Raw genomic sequence first — 19757 nt, 5'->3', positions numbered from 1 at the left:
CCTCCTGCTCCTCCTCCTCCTCCTGCTCCTCCTGCTCCTCCTCCTCCTCCTCCCCTGCTCCTCCTCCTCCCTCCTCTCCTCCTCCTCCTCCTCCTCCTCCTCCTGCTCCTCCTCCTCCTGCTGCTCCTCCTCCTCCTCCTCCTGCTCCTCCTCCTCCTCAGTTAATCTGTCCTGCTCCTCCTGAACTCGCTGCAGCTCGTCTCCTCCATCCTCGCTCAGTCTGAGTCCAGTTCATTTCTAAAAGTTCCATTTTAACGAACAACGTGAGACGAGTGCTGTCAGAACAAAGTGACGCCTCCTCTCTGTTGCTGTTGGACCCCACTGTCAGAGAAGAGGAGGTCTGACTCTGTCCAGGAGTCTTCGTTGTGATGAATCAGTGTCATTTCCTGAAGTCGAGTTTTGCCTACATTTCCCAGAATGCATTTACAACCCACAGAAAACCTGCCAGAAGCTGTTTTGGTGGATAGAAAGTAAGAAATAAAGGAACACACGTTCCATCTCCCCGACCCGACGACACTGACAGACGTCTCAGTTTACTGATTGTTGAGTGAGGAGACACTTCAGGGCCTCCCATCCTTCATACAGGACCCGGACCTGGACCCGGACCTGGACCCGGACCCGGACCCAGACCCAGACCGGTCTATGGGGTCATCTCACTCTCCGTTGGGCTTTTACTATTGGAGTGAAACTCTCGCTAAAAAGCAACCGAGGCTTTATTTGTGATTGAATACGAGTCAAACCTTCGTGTAAATGCTTCATCATTTACTGTAGTTTCGTTTTGGGAAAGCTAATTTTCAGTGGAGTGCAGGGGAACTGGCACGCTAGCATCAAAATCTCTCTGTTTAAAACAGTAAGAAGTCTCGACACAACATGAAACTTTGCTGGCAGCACCACCAGGGTCTCTACACATGAACACGAGCACTGAGAACATTGTGTGTGTACACAGTTTACTAAAAAGAAGGTTTTTGAACAACTCACTGCAGGAGCAGGATCCCCGGCGTGCTGCCGTCATGGCAGACAAAACGTGTCGATCCCCGAGTGCGACCTGACAGGCAGGAGGTCCACCATTACTCTCCTGCCCAAAACGAAACTACAGTAAATCTTAAAAGTGCCTCTTTCCTCGTGATGATGCATTTACACAGAGGTTTGACTCATTCAATCACAAATAAAGCCTCGGATGCTTTCTGGCGAGAGTTTCACTGTAAAACGGTCCTGACAGAACATGACAGAATAACTGCTGTACTGCGCTGAACGTCTCAGACTGAAGACATGTTCCAACACATCAGCTAAATGTTGTGCTGTCAGTCATTTTGTGAGAGGCGGCGCAGCACTTCTCAGTTTGGACCCAGAACCCTCAAATCTGCAGACATGTCTTCTTCACTGGGCTCCGAGTGTCTCAGCGTCACAGCTGCGATCAGTCAAACCGTCCCGGTGTCAGACTGAGCTCTGTGGTGGAGAGCAGGCTGAGGGAAACAAGCTGCAGCTTCAAGAGTTCAAGCTGAGACCAGAAGGATGTCTGTGAACCACTGAACGCACCACTGGAGGGATTTCTCTTAGTAACAGCGCAGTGATCAGCAGTTTGTCCTGAGGGCGGCGCTACAGGGAGAAATCTGTCTTTAACCTGAACACGTGTCAGTGTGGATCCATCCTCAGACCATCATCAGTTCAGAACAGCTCTTTAGATATCCACCTTTCATCTGGCAGCTGTGTGTCCTGATAACAGATGGATGAGCAGCAGACGATGCCTTCATGGTCACGTTATCTGCAGCTCTCTTTGATCTGAACGTGTCAGCTGAGCTTCTTCTTCTGCTGAGCTGAACAGAAGCAGCTCCGAGGAGGCAGAAGGTCACAGATCTCAGCCGGGACGTCCGCCATGACGCCACAGACAGGAAGACTTTGGGTATACTTCAAAATAAGAGCATAAACTGTGGATCTCTCTGCAGCAACGTTCAGATTGATTTGTTCAGGGCTGATTGGTGGGAAGTGATGGAATGTAACCAAGTACATTTACTCAAGTATTGCTCTTAAGTAAAACCTTTTGACACTTTACTTGAGTATTTCCACTCCTCTACATTCATTTGATAACTTTAGTTCCTGCATCAGAGCTGAAGTGTTGCTGTTATATTAATATTAATCATTCTGATCATCAGTTAGACAGACAAACACAGATACTGATGATCAGACACCGGCTGGTGACGCTCGGTCCCTTCATTAGAAGTGGACTGAAACTGACTGTAAATGATCAGCAGGATTTGTGGTTATTGGACTGAAACTCTAGAATGATCCTGTAACATTTCTCTTCTGAGGCCAACAGAACTTTTTTTTAGCTCCAGCTCATCAGCACTTCACTGCCTGTTGACCTCTGACCTCCGGGCAGAGAGGCTGAATGAGTGCTTCTACTCTGACACAAGCAGCCGTACTTCTGCCGGAGGAAACACTGCGGCAGCTTCTGACTCGTCATCTGCGTTTGCTCCGTTTTTAGGGAGAGGCAGAGAGAACCGGGTCGCGATCCTGCCACTTGATGAGATATAGCAATGACAGGAGCAAGACAGAAGAAGCTACTACAGCTGAAGACAAGTAAAAAAGAAATGCTTATAATGAGCAGACCTGGCAACCCTCACAGCACAAAGAGCTCAGTTTGTGAACGGTGTCAGTACAGCAGTTTAACGTGGGGGAGGGTTGATGGTTTACAGCCCTCAGGGAACATTTTATCTGTGGATCTGTGGAAGGGTCCTGCGGTCTCATGTTTGGATGTGGGTCAGAATAACGACGGAGGCCCGAGTGAGCACACGGAGAAATATGTCACCTGAGAGTTTGAACCCTCAGATTTCGTCTGTCGAGTCTCAAAACACACAATCATGATGCCGACGTAGGAAAGAGAGCTGATGATTCCAGCCGGACGTCATCACGCTGTATTCAACATCACAAACACAGAAACACACATGGAACAAGATGGAGGATGCACAGAGGACACCTACAGCCTGTGTGTGTGTGCGTGTGTGTGTGTGCATGCGTGTGCGTGTGTGTGCGTGTGTGTGCGTGTGTGTGTGTGTGTGTGTCAGCAGCCCGGGTGGTACAGGCCTATTATAAGCACGCTGGCAGTCAAAACATTTTAAAGCTCCCCGGTCTGTACTTCTATTATCATGACCCGTGTGTGTGCGTGTGTGCGTGTGCGTGTGCGTGTGCGTGTGCGTGCGCACGTGTGTGTGTGCGTGTCATACTACACATTGTCATAGAGCTGAACAGTGAGGTTCCGGAGGTGAAAATGCCATTCATATTCTGCATATAGATTTTGATTATTGGCCATAATGTCGTAACCATCCAAAGTAGACTCAGATTGTCAAACGATGATATATGATCCTGTAGAAGTCAGAAGTCCGTATGATATCAACCTTGTTTTGAGAAAACATGTTTTATTCACGATGTCATGGAGAAGTACTACACTACCCACAATCCTATAGTGTAACAGCAACGTCTCTGATTGGTGGAGCTCGCTGTTACCATGGAAATGTTTACCAAATCCGCGAATTTCATGTTAGCTAGTTCCTGCTAACACTGAACTCTACGATGGTTTCCCGCAGAGCGACCATGATGTCACTGTCTGACCTGCTGCGTTCATTCAGTGATGAGGAGGAGACACAGTCTTGTCTCTTTGCTTTTTTCTCAGTTTTCCAACATTTTTTGCGCCAAATTAAATGTTTTATGGTCACGATTCATCTGCTCGCTGATTGGCCTAAAACTCTTTATATAAGGACTTTATGAAACGTCAGTGGAGTAAATTAATGGCAAATTCACTTCCGGAACCGGAGCCGTTAAAAAGTGGGCGGTCACTGTTGAGCTCTATTACGGTGAGTCTGTAACATTTCCTGGCGGAACAAGATTCAGTATTTGTGATTCCTCATCAGCTGTGTGACACCGAGCCCGTCAGAGGTTCTGATGATCCAGATGAAGCCCGGTCACACTGACACGAGAACTGCCTGGCTCAGTGTGATACATGTAATAATGTATTCAAGGAGGTACATTTCAAACTGTTCCGTGAAATAAACCCTGACCGTGTCTCGACATCGTCCAGGTGTGGACGTGTAGTTCAGGTGAAGGAATGTTAATGAGCAGAGAAAGATCCTGATTGGCTGGTTTCCTTCTGCTCATACAAACTAAAGAAGCTCTTTGTTTTCTTGACTCAATAAACAAACTGACCTTAAAGGAGTTTGACCGTGTTCAGATGTGGCGGACCCCGCCACCTCCCCAGCTTCACACAGTGTTCTGGGACCTTGTCGTCCTCAGAACAGCTGGCGGAGACAGTTTGTATAATTACATCATTAATATTGTAAATGTTTATTTCTGATCTTGAGTTTCTTCTTCTTCTTCTTCTTCTTCTTCGTAGCGCACCTTTAAAGATTCTTTCTAGAATAATCCAGGTGAGAGCACAGTATGATCACGTCATCATACTAACAACACTAACTGTGTCACAAACAGAAAGTCTCCACGTCACTTCACACAGTTTCACGTCTTAAAGAACTAAACTGACAACTTCAATCACTTCACTTACAAAAGTGACAAATACATTAAATAAGGAGGAGTGTTTACCTGAACCTGTGTGTTCCCGCCCGGCGCCATTTTGGCAGCGCCTGTCGCCCAATCAGAATGCACGAACAGGTAACCAGGCTGACACGAGCCCACCTGTCCTCTTTAAAAACCTGTGGTCTGGATGCTAACAGGCTAGCTAGGCTAACAAGCTAACTGTGTTCACACGACAGATTAGCGCATTTCTAACCTTACTCGCATTAGCCACAAGATGGCGACCAACAACTGGCCCCGAGTGTTCGATCAGCAGAACTTCACTCACTAGAATCTCCATGGTTCCGTTCCCCTGCAGCGTCTCTTCTGTCTCCTCCTCCTCTCCTCCTCTCCTCCTCCTCTCCTCCTGCTGCTCCTCCTCTCCTCCTCTGCAGGCCTCGCGGTCCAGCAGGTCTGCCGGGTCAGCTAACGGAACCGCTAGTTAACCCAGAGTACAGGTGATTGTACCGAAGCCCCGCCCCTCATGTTAATAGAGCCCGGAAGTCCCCGCCCCTTCCGGTTCCCTTCATGGACCTTATTGGTGGAACCTCTGTCAGCAGTGGCTGAAGAGAGATGATAAAGTACTGATCCAGTTGAACTGGGTCATCATCACACATGATGTGTGTCAGTTCTGATCAAACTGATGAAACATCAGAATGAAAATACGTCATTATAACGACGTCACAGCCGGCAGCTTAGTGTGAACCACAGAACCACAGAACTGAACCAGAACCAGAACTGCAGTTGTCAGTATGAGCAGATTTATTGTGACGTTCATCTTGTTCAGAACCTTTTCTGACCCAGTTGGCTCCATGTTGGTTCTGGTGCCGTGTGGATGAGACGATGTAGTTCACTGAGCTGTAACATGAGGTTTGACTTTAATAATAATATATAACTTAATAACAAACTGACACATCATGTGTGAGATTCTGACTTCTGATTGGTCTAAAAGCAGCTCAGTGTAGTAAATAGGCCCCGCCTCCCGTCAGGCCGAGCTCAGCTGTGATGACATCATTGTTCACTGTCACTGTTCAGAAGCTAACCATCAGACTGACGATAGCTAGCTCACAAGCTAACTTCATCATCAACTCAGAACAATCCACAGTAACAACCAGCAGCAGGACCGACACCGAACCTGATCCAGTTTCAGTTCTTTATATTCAGAATATGTTCAGAATACTTTATAATCAGTAAATGTACTCAGTTACTTCAGGCCGCTGCCTCTCAGACCTCAGATGTTAACTGTGCGATGGAAGATGTTCTCTCTGTTCAACCGATCGTGTTATTGATGAATCGATCTGTTTGGGTTTTTCAGGAGTGCAGATGATGTCATCAGAACTCTTTAGTCTGAACAGAACTTCAGTGAACTGTGAACTCAGACCAGAGAGGGCAGAACCTGTTCCACACCGAGAAGCTGGTGGAGTCACATGTTAGTTTCCTGGCAGTCTGATTGATCAGTGATCAGACTGATCAATCAGATCTCCACTGTGTTACCGACTGTCCTCAGAGCTGCCTCAGCTGAGAGCAGAGACTAAAGGCAGTAAGTGAAGCTCGAGTTGGACTCACCCGGTCCGGGTCGGCTGGTTCCCTCTGTCCTCCAGTGGGGAGGTGTGTGACACCTGGAGGAGAGGAGGGAACACTGCTCCTCCTCCTCCTCCTCCTCCTCCTCCTCCTGCTGCTCTTCCTCCCAGCTCCTCCTCCTCTTCCTCCACCTCTGGGTCTCGTGGTCTCACCTCACAGTGAGCGCTTACCAGTAAGCCCAGTACCAGAACCAGTTCTCCCACTGCTGTCATGTCTGCTCCCGTCCACACCACTGAGTGGAGGCTCGCACGACCACCAGCTGCTTTTAAACAGCTGGAGGAGAGAGAGAGGGTGGAGGGAGGAGGCCACGCCTCCTGCTTCCTCTGCTGGTGGAGTGTTTATAACTCTGTGAGGTGGAGGGGAAGTCCATCAGGACGGGTCCAAACCACTCAGACAGGAACCAAGTCAGAGAAAGTTAAAAGTCAATAATGGAGTGATAATGTGACTTCCCTTTTCACAGGGAAGAAGAAGGAGGAGAAGAAGTTTATGAAAGAAGAAACATGTTATTGATCTAAACATGTCACATGTTACAAAGACACTAAACAGGAACAATATAGGCTACTTCTTTGTCCCCGTGGAGAAAGTCCCCAGACTCCCTTAACAAATGTGTCAGTTTAGTGAGTTGTTGAGTTGGAGACACTTTATAAACTCTGTGAAACTCTGTCTCTGACTCATTCTGCATTATTTGGACCTTCTTGTTCATTCAGCAAATGTTCTACATGAACTTCTTTCTGTCTGCGAGTAGAAACATGGAGTCTGTTTGTGACATCACATCAGTGTGGTCAGTGTGGAGATGGACGCCAGCAGCAGGTCTGAACTCCCTGCTGATAAACTCCTCCTCCTCTCCTTCTCTCCTCCTCTCCTTCTCTCCTTCTCTCCTCCTCTCCTTCTCTCCTTCTCTCCTCCTCTGTCTTTCTGTCTGGTCTTCCTGTGGAAGTGATAAGAACAGAGGAAATCCACTGAGCAGCAGGAGAAATGACCTCCTTCCTGTTAGAGGCTGGTCAGTTGTGTGAGGACAATCTTCAACGTTTTGAGAGTTAAGACTTTGTTTCAGGCTTAAAGGGAAAATCATATTTGTATTCATTGCAGTAACTTTTATAAAGCGACCGGCTGCCAGCCAGCAGAAGGTGACACAAGAGAAACACAGTGTTTGTTCAACTTCCTCACAAGTCAGTTTGAAATGAAGCGTTCAACAAACACAGAGATCAACGTTCCTTCAGTCTGATCGTCACACGGACTCGTCTCCTCGGGTTCGTTAGCTGACGTCTCACTCTGACACTTTTACTGAAGCACATGACACTGAGTGAAGAGGAGCAGAGGACAGAGAGTCAGAGGGGGGGAGGAGGAGGAGGGGGGAGGAGGAGGAGGGGGGAGGAGGAGGGAGGAGGGAGGAGGAGGGAGGGAGGGGGGAGGAGGGAGAAGGGGGGAGGAGGAGGAGGGGGGAGGAGGGGGGAGGAGGAGGGTTCCTGTCCGGGCTGACGGAGCTGGACACTTTTCCACTGGGGGAGGTGGAGTCGGTTGGCTGTGTGGGTGGGGGTCATTTCCGTGGATTGTTTCAGAGCTGTGAGGAGGAGATGGAGGAGGAGAGGAGGAGGAGGAGGAGGAGATGGAGGAGGAGCAGGAGATGGAGGAGGAGCAGGAGATGGAGGAGGAGGAGGAGGAGGAGGAGGAGGAGGAGGAGGAGCAGCAGGAGGAGGAGCAGGAGATGGAGGAGGAGGAGGAGGAGGAGGAGGAGGAGATGGAGGAGGAGGAGGAGGAGGAGGAGATGGAGGAGGAGCAGGAGATGGAGGAGGAGGAGGAGGAGGAGCAGGAGATGGAGGAGGAGCAGGAGATGGAGGAGGAGAGGAGGAGGAGCAGGAGATGGAGGAGGAGAGGAGGAGGAGATGGAGGAGGAGGAGCAGCAGGAGGAGGAGCAGGAGAGGAGGAGGAGAGGAGGAGGAGGAGGAGGAGGAGGTTTGACATGTGTCTCAGAGAACATGAACCAAAGTGAAGGACACTCAGGAACTAACACTAACCCTGCAGATGATAAACGGACTCCATCTGATCAGAGATCTGCTGTCATCACGTTATTAACTCTACAGTAGTTAGTCCGTTAACGGAGTGACGTCACCATCGTGTGTTGCTTACACTCTGACTTCTGCTTCAGGCCGTCTGAATGTGAACAGCGACACCTGGTGGTGAGAAGATGCACAGCAGAGTCTGTTCAAACAGCAGCATCAGTATCTGATGAATGTGATGAGATCATTCACGCTGCTGCACTTATTAATGTCACATCATCTGGTTCGATCACTTTCAACAAGTTTACATTTTCTAACCTTCAAAAAACTTTTCTAATCTGAAGCATATTGATAGTTACATCGAGCGGCGGCCATGTTGGAGTGAGACTTTACAGAACATCATCTGAAGGTTCTGATCCGTCCAGGTTCTGTTGATCCAGATAATCTCCACAGATGAACTCCACTCTGTGATGTGTGAAGCTAAATTAACTGTGTAGCAGTAAGAAGCTAATGCTAGGCTACAAACAGACGACATCACGGTCACATGACTGAAACGTCACCACCACTAAGAGTCTTACTGCACAATTACTATCCAGGTTTTCTATAAACTGATCAATGTACAAGTTGTAAAGTCAGAGTTAGAACAGTGTGTAACTAAAGTGGCTGTAAAGACGGACTAGTGAGTAGATGAGTCTCCGTGTTCGCTGTGAGGACGTTTAATGTCCCCGACAACCTCTGTAGTCTCATTCAGACACTCGTTAGCAACCGCTAACTGTTTTTAACACATGAAGAGCTTCAGGATTAAACTGAGGGAACATTAATGATGATTTATATGTTCATCCTGTAACCACACAGACATTACACACATTTAACTGAAAACACAACAACAGACTTTGAGACAAGGGGACAGGAACCCTGCTGAAAAAACCAGCATAGACCAGCACGATTTCCATGCTGGTTAGTGCTGGTTAGTGCTGGTTTGGTGCTGGTTTAGCTGGTAGACCAGCATGAAGAAGCTGGTCCACCAGCAAGGTCCCATTAATTATGATGGCCTACCAGCATAGTCTTGCTGGTGATGTTGCTGAGGAAGCTGGTGACCAGCATCCCATGCTGGTGCTGGTATTCTGGTCACCAGCACAGGTGTTCCTGCCCATGCTGTCAGGATCACCTGAGCCTGAGTCCTGTTCAATCAGCACCTGTCAGCTGGACGGCTTATTTTACTGGATTTTAACAAATGTGTGCTCAACATCTGAAAGAAGAAATTATTTTGTGTACATACAAAAGAAAAACTTTATAAAATTGTGAACTTAAACTTGTGAGAGAAATGGAAGCAACAAACAAAGTGTTGCATTTATAGTGCAGTTTGTTTCGGTGCCCTCAAATGAGCCTAAAATCTTGCAGGTTTGAAGCTTGTGTTCAGTAAACTTGGTGTTCTGTGACGACCTCACTGACTCTGTGTGCTGGATTCACTCCTCATACTCTGCAATATGAAATAAGTTGTGGACACATCCCATGCTGCTGGTCACCAGCAAATGATTAATTGGTTATTAACATAGTTGCAGAGTCGCCATGACGATGTCAGACTGATAGTAATCAGATTACTTCACAAACAAGGGGATGACTTTAAGGTTAATTAGGTGACTGTGATTCACCTTCATGAGTCTTCTCTCATTTATAACCTCATATTCTCATATTGATCGTCAGAACTGCATCATGTGGTTCATTTAATGTAGAACTGATCTGGAGTCAGCGTGAACGACACTGACAGGATCAAATAAAGACGGAGAGCAGTCGTCCTGCAGCGTAGCAGAAAAAGCTTTTATTTATTTAGTTTGCTGGCTGAAGTCGCTCGACCACAGCAAAGAAACCAGAAAGAACATTATAGAACATCAACAATATGAATATAGGATCTCTCAAAATTACAGCAAAAGTTGGAATATCATCTTCCCTCGACTCCACGAACCAGAACTCTCCAACGACGTCCTTTTGAAAGACAGAAAACAGAGCAGGTGACGGAGTCTTTGCTCAGCAGATGATGCGACGGTGAGCCGATAATCAATCGATCAGTTATTGCAGTGATACTTCAGAGGCTGATGTCAGAATTTACAGCTCCTACAGACGTCAGAGTCTCTGCAGATGCACAGAAACGTCCGACGCTACAAACATGTAAAAAAACTGTTGAGTAACTCTAAATGTGAAACAGTTACAGAGGAAGTGATGCAGCTTAATCTTCTCTAATCTTCCTTAAACTCAAGCGAAGGCAACTTCCATCATGGACAGAAATCAAGGCAGAACGTGTGACGACACCAACGGGTCAAAGACGGACGACGAGGACCGGCAGCCTCAACGTCCCTTCTGCTGTTCTGGACTCGTCTCGGCACCAAGCAGGAAACAAACACTAACTAACAGACTTCCTCTGGAACGCTGTCGGACACCAAACCACCAAGAGCCAGAACCAGAACCAGAACCAGACCCAGACCCAGAACCGGGACAGAGCAGAGCTGGTTCAGTACAGAAGACACATCGGGCCAAAACCAAAGAGGAAAAAAGGTTCTGAGATCAAACAAATAATCAGTTTTTAAATTCACGTCTGATTTGTCTCAAAAATAAAAATCAAACATTCTGTTTCAGACCAGCATCAGACACAACCTCAAACTGGTTTCAGACCAGCATCAGACACAACCTCAAACTGGTTTCAGACCAGCATCAGACACAACCTCAAACTGGTTTCAGACTGAGTCTAAACTGGTTTCAGACCAGCATCAGACACAACCTCAAACTGGTTTCAGACCAGCATCAGACACAACCTCAAACTGGTTTCAGACCAGCATCAGACACAACCTCAAACTGGTTTCAGACCAGCATCAGACACAACCTCAAACTGGTTTCTGACTGAGTCTAAACTGTTTTTTCTGACTGAGTCTAAACTGGTTTCTGACTGAGTCTAAACTGGTTTCAGACTGAGTCTAAACATGTTCAGGTGTGTGAAGAACAAACAGAATCGTGTCACTCTGACTTTACTTTACTTTCATTATTTGAAGACTAAACTAAGAATTTTCTTGTTTTTTTCTCTCAGAATTGAAAATTAAAGTCAGAACTTTTTTTCTGCTCATGAATTTTGACCCTTGACTTCCTCCGTACGTTATGAAAACAGAAGGTAAAATACAGGAAGTGGAGAAGCAAGTGCAGCTGTGTTGGGGGCGGGGTTAAGGTGAAGGACGTCCCTCTAATCGTCTCCCGTCCTTCCTGATGTCATCAGGAAGGGGGCGGGGCCGTGGCGGGGCCCGACTCGTCCTCTTCCTTGGACTCTGGGAGGTTTCAGTTGTTTGCGGTGGCTCAGTCGAAGGGGCTGAAGTCCCTCTCCAGGTTCTCGGACTCGTCGTCGTCGGAGAAGAAGTCGTCCTCGTCGATGTCGTCCTCGTCGTAGTCCTCGTGCCACTCGGGGACATACTCTTCATCGTACTCGTCGTCCTCGTCCTCTGCCTCCTCGCCGCCCTCCTCGCCCGTGTTGTTGTTGTTATCCGAGTCTCCAGAGTCCGACGCTCGCTCCGACTTGGACCTGAGAACAAAAACGTTCAGTCTGGAAGTCGACAGTGAATTCAGTTGTCTGAGCCGATGATTCTGTTGTTGGGCGTCGTACTCACACTTTGTTGGCGTCGGTGTGGTTGGACAGGTTGGAGGCCTGAGTGGATTCTGGTTCCAGGCAGCTCTTGGACTGATAACCAACCCTGAAGTCCTGAGACAGAAACAGGAAACTGTTGCTGCTGAATCACAGTTCATTTACCCACTTTGGTTTCTCAGCAGAGAGTTCAGACTGTCGAACATTAACGAGATGATAAATAACAACGTTCAGTTTAAATCCAGCCGGACGCTCAAACGGACCTGTGAAGCTAAACTGGTGTCAAACTGGTTTAAACTGCTACAAATATATCAATGTGGTTTACAGTGCAAACAGGATTCACACTGGTTATAATCCAGTTCCTGACCGAGTTTAAATCAACTGCGTTTCAAACTGGTTTCAATCAGGCTCAGTGTAAACTGGTTTCAGAGTGATATCAAATTGGTCTGAAACCAGTTTAAGACTATTTAAGACTTTAGCTGGTTGGTAACCGATGTATTCTGAAACCAATCAGAGTGAATACTGGTCTTCAAACTGGAGGTGAACTGGTTTTTAATCAGACTGACTGTAGACTGGTTTCAGACTGGCTTCAGGCTGGTTTCAGACTGGTTTGTTTCAGGCTGGTTTCAGACTGGTTTCAGGCTGGTTTCAGGCTGGTTTCAGACTGGTTTGTTTCAGGCTGGTTTCAGACTGGTTTCAGACTGGTTTCAGACTGGTTTCAGACTGGTTTCAGACTGGTTTCAGACTGGTTCTACCTGGGTGGAGTGCTGCAGGATGGCCAGCAGGCGCTCCTGGATACGTCGGATCAGTTCCAGTCCGGTGTTGAGATGTTCTGGTTTCAGCAGCCGGACACACGAGGCCAGGTCAGTGCACTGCAGCAGAGTCTCCTCTGAGGACAACAACAGCTCCAGTCAGCACCAGTATCACCAGTAAGACCAGTTCCAGCTGCAGAGGCAGTTTTAATAAAGAGAGTCTCACCCAGCAGGATCTGCAGGGCGTTGGTGTGCAGGTCCAGAGCCTCCGTCTGCTGCTCCATCACGTCCATCTTCTCCGTCTCCTGGTTGTAGTAGCTGTAAACACAGGAGTAAGCCAGCACCTGCAGACACAGAGCAGGGCACGTTAACACAGCTGTCTAACAGCCGGATGACCATGAAGATAATGAAGATGAAGATGATGAAGATGAAGATGATGATGATGAAGATACCTTTCGAGCCTGAGCGAGGACTTTACAGGCGTCGATGACAAAGGTCAAAGACTTCATCTGCAGAGCTTCGTTAATGGACGACACTTTGTTCTCCAGGTTGACGGCAAAATCCTGAAGAGACGAGAAATGATGAGTCATCAAGCTGCAGCTGCTGAGGGCGACTCAGCAGATATCTGACTGTCATCACACAGCAGCTCCTCAGAGGAACTTTAACACCAGATCACTGTGATGTCACAACAAAATCACTTCCTGTTCCCATCTCACAGATAAAAGTGTTTTAACAAGCAACAAGTTAGCATCAGGCTAATGCTAGTGAGAGGCTGGTCAGACCTGCTTTTAAACAGACTCCATGTTTCTACTCAAAGACAGAAAGTAGTTCATGTAGAACATTTGCTGAATGAACAAGAAGGTCCAAATAATGCAGAATGAGTCAGAGACAGAGTTTCACAGAGTTTATAAAGTGTCTCCAACTCAACAACTCACTAAACTGACACATTTGTTAAGGGAGTCTGGTGATGATGTCACTGGTCCAGTGGTTGGATCAGATCAAACACTGACAGGTTCAAAGAGACCAGACATGTCAGCTGATTGGATCAGATGTGTCCTCAGTGTGTCTCACTCACACCTGTACACCTGCCGCCCACCTGTGATCAGGTCTCTCAGGACAGACGTTGATTCAGGTCTGAACAGCCTCTATTTGTCTGTCTGCTGCCTGAAACTCTAGTTACTTCACAAGAAAAGTTTTCCAGCTGCGTGACGACTATGATGCCTCAGACCAGTGTGTACAGGTGTGTCCAGGTGTGTCCAGGTGTGTACAGGTGTGTCAAGGTGTGTACAGGTGTGAACAGGTGTGTCCAGGTGTGTCAAGGTGTGTACAGGTGTGTCAAGGTGTGTACAGGTGTGAACAGGTGTGTCAAGGTGTGTACAGGTGTGTCCAGGTGTGTACAGGTGTGTACAGGAGTGGTACCTTGGCCTGGTGGTGGAAGGTGCATCTTTCATTATAATCCTGGAACTTCTTCTCCTGTCGCGCTGCTTTACTCACCTGCGACATGAACAACATGACTCATTAAATCTCAGAACACATGAGACGATAAACATTTATACGTTCAGCCAAACTTAATTAAACGTAATTATCACAGAGTGTGAGACCATGTTGTCGTCTCTGACTGGATGATCATGTGACAGCGTGTGAACCAACCATGGCAGAGCAGTTGTAGTAGTCTTTGTGTGTCGGTTTCCATGGTTTCAGACACCGCCAGCAGAAACCATGGTTACACTTGGCACAGGTCATACTGAGGAGAGAGGACACCTTCATCATCACCTTCATCATCACCTTCATCAGTGTTTATAGTCAGCAGGTTGTTATTCCCGGTTTAGTCACTTTCTCAGAGATCCTTTATTGACGTGTTTGTGAAGAGGGTTCACTCTGGACAGATTTGAGAAACTGAATTTCTCCCTCTTGTATTTTATTGTCGGGCACTGAAAGCTGCTGTTTGTTGTTTATATTTGCTGAATATTATTTTTGTCAGTGCTGAAAATTAACATTTAAATTGAACAGTGACATCTGTGGTCTCTACTCATCAGCAGGTACTGTGATGACATCATCAGCAGGTGCTGTGATGACATCATCAGCAGGTGCACTCACTGCAGGCAGCCCTCGTTCTTCTCGATCTGAGCCTGGCAGCTCGGGCAGCGTTTGGAGATGAGCTTGGCGAGATGTTTGCTCTGAGCCTCCATACTCATCCCTTCATAATATCCTCCATCATCCATCCACTGAGACATGTGGCTGCAGCTGGCCGGGTAGTGAGCCTGCAGGGAGACGTCACTCTGTTAGCTCCTCACTGTGTGTGTGTGTGTGTGTGTGTGTGTGTGTGTGTGTGTGTGTGTGTGTGTGTGTGTGTGTGTGTGTGTGTGTGTGTGTGTGTGTGTGTGTGTGTCCTCTGACCTCGGGGAAGTTGCAGCTGAAGCAGGAGGACCAGCAGCACTTGGAGCAGGTCCCCATGCTGCCCATGTTCTCCTTGCAGAGGATCTGATCGCAGCCTTGAGGGTTGGTGCACCACGTCAAGTTGGAGCAGCACTCCACGTAGCCTCTGAGCAAGGCATTCTCATACTGACACACAGGAGACATCACACATCAACAACAACAACAACGATGACGACTCTTTATCACAGATAAAGGTTCAAACATCTGACATCAACAGGCAGCGGTGAGATGAAACAAAACAAATAAAGAAATGAAATCATCAAATCAAAGAACACAAACTGACTGATAACCTGTCAAAGCTGCCCGTTTACACTCTGTGAGGTCAGGTTGTCATGGTGACAGGGGAGGCTGGCGTTACCTTGGCGATGGTGTCCTTGTCAGTGAGGATATTGAGGAAGAACAGTGAGGTGGGCTGAGCCTGGCAGTCTGTGATTGGACAGTTACAGTTCATCACCAGGTTCTGTTCGATCCTCGCCGTCAGGTACTCCTGCCAGCACGACTGCAGCACAAACATCAGAACAACATCAGGACAACGTTAAAACAGCGTCTGAACGGCAGCTGACCCTGCGGTCCGTGCGTCTCACCTGGCAGCAGTAGTGCATGCAGCCCAGCGAGGGGAACGAGTCCGCGGCGGCGCTGCGCGGGCCCAGACAGACGGGGCACGTGGAGACGGGGCTCTGCGGCGGCTGAGGGTTTCGGAACTTGAGGCCGGCAGCCATGATGAGTGCGTCGGGGTCGTCGGTGTAGCGCTGCACAAGCAGGTCCACGTTCCACTTACAGTGAACCAACAGGTGTTCGGCCCGGTCCAGGTCCAGACTCAGAGTCCCCGACACCTGAGAGGACAGAGAGGAACCAGATCACCTGTCAGTCCCTGGACACACCTGAGACACAAACTGAAGAGTCCAAAACCCCGTCTGCACCGGACCGTTACCACCTTTGGACCTTTAGTAACGTGTAATCATTGTGGAGACATCAACCACATTTTACCTCCACAGCTGATCACAGAGGTCAGAGGTCACCAGATCAAATGAGTCAAATCAGCATCACGTGTTTTTAACATGTTTCTGTTCAGCTGAAAGTGATAAAGATTAAGATCCAACAAGCCTGACTACAAACAACAGAGTCATAAACATGAGTGTTTCTCACACGATCCAAACGACCCAAAGTGTTAATGACTGAAACAAGGTTCTGACAAACACAACGTGAACATGAACACTGCTGGAGGTTTGGAGCGCGTCTGACGGACGTCAGCTGACCTGTTGGACGGTCCTCTGCATCAGCTGACGGACTTCTTCCTGCGACATCGTCCGGCCCATCGAGAACAGAACCGCGTCCAGAACGCCGTCCTCAAACTGCCGTGGCACCGACATCAGACTGCAACACGCACACGCACGCACACGCACACACACACACACACACACACAGTTACAGATAGATTTCTGTGATTGTTAGTTTTGTGTTTGTTTTCCTGGAGCTTTTCTCTGGGTTAGTTCTTCCTGTTACTCTTCCCGTCCTCTGGACTGGATCTTGGTTGTAACACACAAGCTGTGAATTCTGTTCTTCAAACAATTTAACCAAGATGTAACCATGTGAACACCGTCCTGAATTCAACGTGTGTTTATTCTGTCTCACATTATGAACAAGGCTCGTCATTTAGAGCTCGGGACTGAATGTAGTTTGGTTTCACGCAGGAACAGCAAATTAAACACGAGCGCTGACAGACTGTCAACAGGTTTTCTGTCCGTCTGTCATCATGAAATAAAGTTATTACATGAATACAGATTGTTAATGTTAATAGTCACGATGGATCAGATCTGAGATCAGCTACCTTCAGACCAACTACTCATGTTTCTGTTGATTCTCTTACATATACAATTAAAACTTGCGTCATTTATTACATTTAAACAGTTTGTATTTCATTATTAGCTTTAATAATGACATAAAAACACACCTGTCCTGGAACAACAGCTGCCACACACATAAATATAAATACAGTCATTACTGATGTTTTTCTGTTTATCATTTTATTTGGTAACATTTTAAGCTTTGGTGCTTTATGAATCTTAAAGATAACTTACATTCAAAAGTCATCAATTAATTATAATATTATCATTTGGAAAATAAGGCAACAGGCAGCGTTCAAAGTTTAAATCTCTTCTTTATTTTCTTTGAGTAGAAAATTAAACATTTACATTTTGGCCATGTTGGAGGAATCACAGAACGTCAGACTTTAATTAGAGTCATTAACTGTTGGATCTGTTTTAATGTGAAGCGGGAAGTAAGAAGAGAAACTGAACCCGGGTCAGTTTTGTTTCACGGGACTCAGTCTGTGATTCTCAGTGATTTCATGAAAGTTTCCTGAAGTTTGTTTTGAATTATGAGGGAAATGGAGAAAGTGTTCTGATTCTGGTTTGGACCTGCTCAACAGTCCTGAGATGACTTTTGATGTGAAGTGGAGCGATACAAATAAAATGACTGATGAAGTTTCATCCATCAATAAGATTTAATTATTATCACAAGACTTTTTTCTCTCAGTTGGTGCTCAGCGGGTCGGCAGAACATGAACAGAACTGTGTCCGAGCAGAACATCAAAAGTACTGATGATGATTATTAATCATAAAGAGTTTCAAAGATCTCACATTCCTGATTTCTCAGTCAATCAAAACCAAATCATGGAATTTTTCCAGGAAACTTCGTGTGACATCATCAGGAAACAACAGACGTGTTGAATGGAGCATTAAACATGTTTCAACCACGAAAACAACGTCTGCCCTCAACCGACTTCCTCCACACAGACAACTGACCACAACAGAGAAACGACTGACTGCTGACTGACGAGAAAACTGATGGAGGCTTTGTGACTAACGGTGAAAACATGAGGAGAAACAGCGGAACAGTCCTTTAAAAACAGTGAAAACAGAGGAAGGCTTCTGAAAACACACACGAGGGTGATGATGGTGATGATGAAGAAGAAGACTGCTGCTCTGCATTAGTTAAATAAAAGAAACAGAGGGACGTCAAAGGTCACGCTCACACCTGATGTCGGCTACGCTGTCTCTGGCGTCCTTCCTCATCTCGGTCCGGCTGAAGGAGAACTGGGCCTGGCCTTTCTGCGGCGTGGACGGGTCCTCCGGCAGGAACTCCACGATGTGCGGGTTCTCCTCGTTGCGTCGGACGCAGCCTTTGCTGATGACGTGCATGATGCAGGACAGCACGTCGCTGGTGCTGCAGCTGAAACGTCCTGCGCCCGGAGAGCGAGAGGCTTCCTGCTTCTGACACGAGTCCAGGACCTGGAGGGGACCGACAGAAAACTGTTCTGAGTCTGCATGTGTAATGTTTGTCCTGAGGGGACGCTGAGTCTTGATAATGTAAAAGAATATTCACAGTGAAACAAGAAGTAATGTGTACAGTATTGTGAGTTCCCATGATGCACTGGGAGTGTGCCGATTGAGCTGTTAGCACTTCCTGTCTGCAGTGTCGTCACTGTGATACTGGAGGAACCTTAAAATCATGAAGATTCTCAGGGGGGTTCTGAACGGTTCTGTTTCATGCCTGGACTCAGAAGTGTTTATGTGAACACTTTTAGGCTGAGAACATTTCTAGGTGTGACTACACGAGTGTGGGCGTGGCCTCAGTGGCTCTCCTAGACGTCTGACCTTGAAGACCAGGTTGTCGATGTGCATCTCCTTCTCCTGCTTCATGATGTGGACGATCAGACAGTAGATGTAGTTCCTCTTCCTCTCCAGCGTGCCGGCAGCGTCTTCGTCCACGTTCAGGTAAGTCTGTCTGGGCAGCAGGTGGACAGATTCAGGGACGCCCTCCAGACTGCGAGACGCCACCTGCTGGTTTAACTGCAACACACCTGAGAGCAGACGGGGGGTGAGTCAGAGAGGAGGAGGAGGAGGATGAAGGACAGCAGTGTGTGTGTGTTGTAAGTGTCGGACCCTGGAGGGGCTCGTTGGGCTGGCTGCAGATCAGCGGTCCTCCCTCACTGATGAGCGGCAGCAGAGCTTGAAGCAGGACGGCAGCAGACAGGCCGGTCGCCTCCAGCAGAGCGTCCACTCTGACCTCCTGCAGCGACGCACAGAGAGCCGACTGTCAGTGAACGCATCAGGGGAGAAAACCGGAACTTGTATGACTTAGAAGATCATCAGATTAAAGGGATAGTTGGTGTTTTTTGAAGTGGGGTCATATAAAGTACATATCTATAGTGGATCTGTTTCCTGTAATCAGCGATCAGCGCAGCCTCAGTTTGGAGCAGCAGAGAGCCGCTCCAGCCCAGACGCTCAGCTCTGTACTGCAGTGAACGGGTCCAGAGAAAAAGAGAAATTAACCACCTAAAACAAGGCTCACCTAAAAACATCTATATCAGTTCAAGTGTACGTTGTATAGAGAAAATTCACACCGCTTTACATCGCCGTCAGACCGCGCTTTCTTTGGGCACTACATTTTCTCAGCCGTAGAACCTCCGTATCCCTACGCATGAGCGCAACTGGGCAACAGGTGATCTGCGAGCGCGGAATACAGAGCGAGGCCCAGCTGCTGGACGAGAGGTTTACTTTAGATAAAAACAAAACTTAACAGACCGTAGAACCTCCGTATCCCTACGCATTAGCGCAACTGCGTAGGGATACGGAGGTTCTACAGTGGAGAAAATGTAGTGCCAGAAGAAAGCGCGGTCTGACGGCGATGTAAAGCGGTGTGAATTTTCTCTATATAACGTACACTTGACCTGATATAGATGTTTTTAGGTGGTTAAATTCTCTTTTTCTCTGGACCCGTTCACTGCAGTACAAAGCTGAGCGTCTGGGCTGG

The 19757-nt window shown here is 47.5% G+C and overlaps 1 protein-coding gene across 5 annotated transcripts in view; it reads right to left on the bottom strand.

The window, feature by feature from the left end:
- Positions 1-9932: 9932 nt before the first annotated feature.
- The window catches only part of cul9 (cullin 9), a 32143-nt gene continuing 22318 nt past the window's right edge, over positions 9933-19757 (bottom strand). For 3 of the 5 annotated variants that reach the window (XM_030441511.1, XM_030441513.1, XM_030441514.1), the window contains 15 exons: positions 18887-19013; positions 18599-18804; positions 17979-18232; positions 16199-16316; positions 15527-15775; positions 15301-15441; positions 14904-15068; positions 14604-14767; positions 14157-14250; positions 13926-14000; positions 12959-13069; positions 12733-12850; positions 12510-12643; positions 11780-11871; positions 9933-11694 (listed from right to left, as the gene is read on the bottom strand). In XM_030441511.1, the coding sequence (XP_030297371.1) occupies positions 11472-11694; positions 11780-11871; positions 12510-12643; positions 12733-12850; positions 12959-13069; positions 13926-14000; positions 14157-14250; positions 14604-14767; positions 14904-15068; positions 15301-15441; positions 15527-15775; positions 16199-16316; positions 17979-18232; positions 18599-18804; positions 18887-19013 (2271 nt within the window). In that variant the 3' untranslated portion in view covers positions 9933-11471. The remainder of the gene's footprint in view (positions 11695-11779; positions 11872-12509; positions 12644-12732; positions 12851-12958; positions 13070-13925; positions 14001-14156; positions 14251-14603; positions 14768-14903; positions 15069-15300; positions 15442-15526; positions 15776-16198; positions 16317-17978; positions 18233-18598; positions 18805-18886; positions 19014-19757) is intronic. The other 2 variants (XR_003986897.1, XR_003986896.1) reach the window with 2 other exon arrangements.

The sequence above is a fragment of the Sparus aurata genome, chromosome 15, assembly GCF_900880675.1.
Source record: "Sparus aurata chromosome 15, fSpaAur1.1, whole genome shotgun sequence".
NCBI classification, from domain to species: domain Eukaryota; kingdom Metazoa; phylum Chordata; class Actinopteri; order Spariformes; family Sparidae; genus Sparus; species Sparus aurata.
Note: the sequence above shows the minus strand (reverse complement) of the source record. Positions and strands in the feature narration are given on the sequence as shown.